The sequence below is a fragment of the Mesitornis unicolor genome, unplaced genomic scaffold (genome assembly GCF_000695765.1).
Source record: "Mesitornis unicolor isolate BGI_N332 unplaced genomic scaffold, ASM69576v1 scaffold9867, whole genome shotgun sequence".
In the NCBI taxonomy this organism is placed as follows: domain Eukaryota; kingdom Metazoa; phylum Chordata; class Aves; order Mesitornithiformes; family Mesitornithidae; genus Mesitornis; species Mesitornis unicolor.
In genome coordinates, this window is record NW_010194318.1 from 29665 (window position 1) to 35175 (window position 5511).

Consider the following 5511-nt stretch of genomic DNA (forward strand, 5'->3'; position numbering starts at 1 on the left):
GTGTAAAGGGAGCTCCTGGTTGTAATAAAAGTGACACCATGGGCCGTTGGCTCAGCTGGATGATGCTGGCTCTCTTGGGATGTGGCCTGGCAGTTCCATGGCAGGGGGGTTGGAACCAGATGATCTTTAAGGCCCCTTCCAACCCAAACCTTTCTATCAGTCTATGATTCCTGCAGCCCCTCTGCCTCCTGCCCCCTCGGGAGCAGCAGTAGTGGTCCCTCTCCCCAGGGAAGAGCAGCTCATGGGAGTGCAGAATGCCTAGAGAGCCTCAGCAGCATTGTTTCCAGCGATGCAGTGTGTCAGGGGCCAGGTGCGGGTTTTGTCTGCAGTGATGGAGGGAGCCTGCACCGTCCTGGCCATCAGGACAGCCACTTGAACTGGTCAGGGGGTCCCAGCCCATACTGCTGACTTCTGCTTTTGCCAAAATAAAGTCAATGTCTTGACTCAAAAATCAGCTGGCTTTCTCTCCACATCAAGTTAAAGAAAATATGGTTTTGTTATTCTTGGTGGAAATGAAACGACTTTAAGAAAGGATGTCCTGGGGCAATGCTTGAAGCCTGGATAAAGGGCTGGCTGAGAAATACTTCTGACTTTTGCAAGTTGTCTCCTCTGAGGGACCACCAGGATTTTGGGCTAAAGCAAGACCACAGGCCTGAAGGACCCTCCTAGTTCACTGTTTTCCCTCTGGGTTTTTGCTTGTGCCATAGCATACACTACCATCTAATGCAATTATCAATCATATTTCTTTTTGAAAAAGTCTGCATCCCTCATCAGTTTTCTCTGGTTGTTCTCTGAATCATGCATGTAGTTGTATTGCACACAGTGCACCAGTGATAAGACCTGCAGCTGCTGATGGAGATGATAGATGGTCTGTTCATGTTCAAGTAACAACAGCCCCTGCCTGGGTCCCTGGTGATGGACATTGCATCCAAGACCCAGAGCCCTAACGGGTGCCTTTGGTGTCTTTGTGCAGCCAGGCGTGGGACACATGGGACCTACACTGAGTTGGGGGTCCTTGAGCCAAAAATAGCTGCAGGCTGGGAAGTACTGGGAGAAGTATCAGACACACTTTCCTCCTTCTTTCCTTGCCCTAGACCCTCACCGTCACTGCTGAAGAACAGCAAAATGGCCCAAATAAATCCCTGATGCGGTACAGCCACTTGTTTAAGGTGGTTTACACATAGGTGCCAGCAGATGGGCAGGGGCAAGAACTGGTTTGCATCATTTAGTGAATTGGTTTTGGCTTGCAGGGGAGCACCTTTCAGAACGCAGATGGCAAATTAGTGTAGGACACTATTTCTCTGGTCAGCATCTTTCCCAGACACTGTATCTATGGGAGATGCTGGTAGCAATGATAGGATTTTGCTGTAGTTTCTCTAATGAAGGCTTCAGCTCTTGGACGGCATTCTTAGCAAGACAGATGTATTTACTTTATATATTAATTTTTATTAACATTAAACCTCTTCAGAGAGCAAATGAAGATGTGACATAATACAGCTATATGCAAATTATTCCCAAACTTAAAGCAAATATGGAATTGTACCGCCATTTCACAGGAATGACCCCACAAGGTAAGAGCAATTAGCTGCTGTGCATGGTTTGGAAAGGTGCTGAGCTGGAGATGCTCCAGGTACCACCAGATCTTTTGCACACCTGGCCCTTGGCATGTCTAATGTGCTCACAGAGCAGGGAAAAGCTCTCACCTGGGGGGTGGTGGGAGAAGCTGTGGCTGAGCTCTGGGCTGCAGGCAATGTTTCACGTGCCTGGTGCCGATGTTTCATGGTTCAAACAGTTGCACCTTTGCCTCCTTGTCATGCAGAGGCTCAAGGCCTGGTGGAGGTAAGCCAAGCTTGCAGGAGCCCAGGTAGAGTCTTGCCCAAGGTAGGTCTGAGAGGAGCAACACCAGGAAGTAATTGATGATTTGGAAAAATATTCAGTGCATGTTCCCCGGCTGCTCTTCATCAGGGTACAGGTACTCACTAGCACTTAGGGCTCATCACTTCACTGCAACCTTCAGAGCAGTCCACCAACCTGGAGGACCCTCCATGTCCCACTCAGCAGTGAGTGCTTTAGGAACTAGCACATAGTGGTGGAGACCAGCGCAGCAGGGGAAGGCATGGAGCAGCCTGGGAGCAGACTCTGCTAGAGGACGAGGGAAATAGCAGTTTTGAAATCCCAGCTCCAAATCAAAGCACTCTGTGTACTCAGCTGGATTTGGGGCTTGGTGCCCAAGACTCCTGCCAGAGAGCAAAGTCAGCATCAAGAGCTGAGGCAGTTGGTACCAGTACAGGAGCAGTGGGGTGTGCCTGCTGGTGAGATCTGCTCTGCAGTCCCATCCATGGCAAAGCTGTGTCTGTTCCCTTCGAGTTCCACCAACCCAACCGTTGAGTGCTGCACCAGAAGACAGGTGTGGTGCAACCCCTTAACCAGCACCTGACGTGCTGGTGGCCTCTTGGAAGAAGGGAACAAACCAATAGGATAAAGAAGAGGAGGTAGGAGCCTTAGTTTGAGATTTCCTTAGCTTGGCTTTTCCATATTTAACAGTGGGTCCAAGCACCACTGGGAGCTGCTCCGCTTCACTCCCCGCTGAATCTGGGATTCACAACCGTGGTGGTGGCACTTTTGAAGAGGGGGTTATCAGCCTGGAGGGAGAGATGAGAGGCCCACAATGTTGTGCAGTATCAGATTTTCAGCAGAGTGTTACCCATCCCACTCCTCCCCTCCCAATGTTGATGGTGCAGACGGTGCTGGCAGAAGAGCCCACAGGCTCCTTTCTCCCCCTGCAAAATCCAGCCAGGTTGTGAAACAGACCAGAGGGGAGGGCTGAGGTCTGCCATGGCTGCCTCTGGAGAGGATGTCCCCCCCACGTGTCCCCTCTACAGCTACATGAGTATCCCAGCACACCCCACCACCGTGTCTGAGCTCTCTTACGTCATTCCACTTTGCCTTGGACTTCTCCTTCTCAAACCGGCGGTATTCCCGTCGGTCAAACAGCTCTGTCAAGAGCCGCCAGATCAGCAGGAGCACCAGGCCAATGAGGGCCACGCCGGCAATGGTGCCACCCACGATCAGCGCAATGTTGGGAGGCTCCGGGCACTCTGCAGGGCAGACAGAGAGAGTTTGGCTGCAGCCCCACTACAAGGCAGTGAGGCCACCATGGCAGAGCTAGCAGCCTGCCTGCAGAGGGGCAGGAGGAGGAGGGCTGGCGTACCTTTTTTAGGATCAATGGTGATGGTGTAGATCTCCTCGCCGTCCTCCTGGTGCATGCGGAAGGAGATCCAGCAGTTGTTGGAGTCTTTCTCCCTGCACTGCTTGCTTGTCCCCTTCAGCTCCTCCTCCACCTGGATGTTGGGGCAGGCCTGGGAGCAGTTCTTCTCGAAGGGACCGCTCTGGAAGCCCTTGCACTCCACGCAGGAGCTGCAAAACAGGTGGCCACTGCTCACCTCTGAAGGGGTGGTGGTCCTCTCACCTAGCTTTGGCCATGGCTGGGCTTCGCCTGAGAGGTGGGGGGGATCCCTTCAACCTCCCGTGATGTCACCACATGCATCACTCACACATATCGGCCACAGGGCGAGGGGCAGCCAGGGCACTCCAGGCAGAAGGGGGGCTGGTATCCCCCCCGGCACTGGCAGTGGTTGCAGTGGCAGGTCCCGCGGAGGCTGCACTCGTTGCCACGGATGTTCAAGCACTTTTCTATCGACTTCTTGCACTGGCAAGCGCTGCCATGGTAATCAGTCCCACACTTGCACTCACCGCAGTCGCATCTCCCGCGGTCTGCAAGGGAAGACCTTTTAGACCAGGATCCTACAGAGAGTCAGGTTGCCCTCCCTCTGCCTGTGATTGTAGAGCATCACCCACCCTGTGCTCTCCATGCCACCCTCCATTGTGGAGAAGGTACTGCGGACTGGTGCAGTGGGACCCAGTACCCCCACACCCACCCTTTTGGGTTCTGGAAGGGAAAGACAGCATCCCTCTGGGGATTTAAGCTCTCTAAACAGTTCCTCGGTGGAGAACCCATCACGTAGATGCATCACCTTTACCACCGCAGACGGAGCCATTGAAAAACTCGCAGTTCATGTTGTCACATTCGCAGTAGGTGCCGTAGATGTCCTTGCCGGGCACATCACTGGTGTGGCAGATGCACTGCCCACAAATGCAGTCCCCCAGCCCTGAGCAGATGACCGAGCTGTTGTCCTTCCGGCAGCTGCCCTCCAGCTCCTTGCTAGTCTTGCCTTTGGTTTCACACTCACAGTTCTTCCCTATGTAGCCCAAATTGCAGCTGCCATCAAAGGAGAAGAGCAAGCCTGGGTCAGCAGCCACAAGAAACGCTGTGGGGCACGTGTGAGGCCCAGATGTCAGCCAAAGTGGAGCAAAGCTGGGACAGCCTTGCCAAAACCCAACCATGGCGTGTTGGTGCTAACGCTGTGCTGGAGCAGGGTGATTGATTAGGAGGAAACCTCATAAACACTGCTCTGCCCCTGGGTTTAATTTACAATACCAAATGTTTGCCTGGAAATTATTCTTATATTTATAATTTCCAAGCCTTTGCCATGGAGATCTGGGTGTTTCCTGAGGAAACCCAGTCTTTTCCTCTACCTGTCACCAAGGGGCCATGAAGTAATAATTGTGCTTAAAGACCTGCATGAACTACAGCCCTAAAGTGGTATTTTGAGAGATTTCTTCACAAATCTGTGTATGCTTGATGGGTGTGTTGGTGGATGGTTGGATGGGTGGGTGGATAGTTGGATGGATGAGTGGGTGGGTGGATGCCCTTAGGAAATCAGCAGAGACTCCACCAACAGAAAAGAGAGCTCATTGTGTCCCCTGCCTCCACATATGTGAACAGCCTCTCTGAATAAGAAAATTGGTGCAAAGCTGCAGAGCCAGGCCGTGATTGATCGCCGTGTGAACACCCCCCTGCTGAGCACTCATCTGGCCCTGTGTTCTCCAGGCATAGAGGTGCTTGGAGGAACCAAGCGCACCATGCAGCTGCCCTCGCCTTGGCCCAGCAACCCTCTCCCAGCAGCTCCCCTTCTCTGGCAGCATTTGAAACAGTGTTTTGAGGAGACAGCACATACCTGCAGATCCCACAGACGATGCTGCCCTTCCCACTGCAGGCAGTTGGGTCAGGCTGCTCATTGCAGTTGCAGTCACAGTTGCTGTCCAGGTGGACGGTGAGCGTGTCTGTGAAGCCCAGCGGCCGGATGGTGAAGGACTGGCTTTTGATGCACTCCTTGGCTGTGACCTTCACTTTGAAGGTGACCTAGAAAGTGCAGAGTGAGGAACGGAAGGGCCAGGGGCCACCATGTAGCTTTAGCAATCAGAGAGTGGGGCTGGCCCCAGGGCTGAGCACATGCACATACAGCACAACGGAGGATTCTCCCATCACCCAGCATTTTAGACACTTTTGGCATTAAATTAATGTAAACAGAAAGCCTGGAACAACGGGCTGGGTTCCTGCTGTTAAATAGGATGAGCATCAGGAACCATGCGAGCTGCAGGGCATTCCTG

The 5511-nt window shown here is 52.9% G+C and overlaps 1 protein-coding gene across 1 annotated transcript in view; it reads right to left on the bottom strand.

Moving 5' to 3' along the window:
- Positions 1 to 2576: 2576 nt before the first annotated feature.
- ITGB2 (integrin, beta 2 (complement component 3 receptor 3 and 4 subunit)) overlaps positions 2577 to 5511 on the bottom strand; it is a 6239-nt gene continuing 3304 nt past the window's right edge. The window contains exons 10-15 of the mRNA XM_010187751.1: positions 5079 to 5265; positions 4035 to 4279; positions 3555 to 3774; positions 3212 to 3417; positions 2932 to 3098; positions 2577 to 2642 (exon numbers count right to left, since the gene is read on the bottom strand). Coding sequence (XP_010186053.1) covers positions 2577 to 2642; positions 2932 to 3098; positions 3212 to 3417; positions 3555 to 3774; positions 4035 to 4279; positions 5079 to 5265 — 1091 coding nt within the window. The remainder of the gene's footprint in view (positions 2643 to 2931; positions 3099 to 3211; positions 3418 to 3554; positions 3775 to 4034; positions 4280 to 5078; positions 5266 to 5511) is intronic.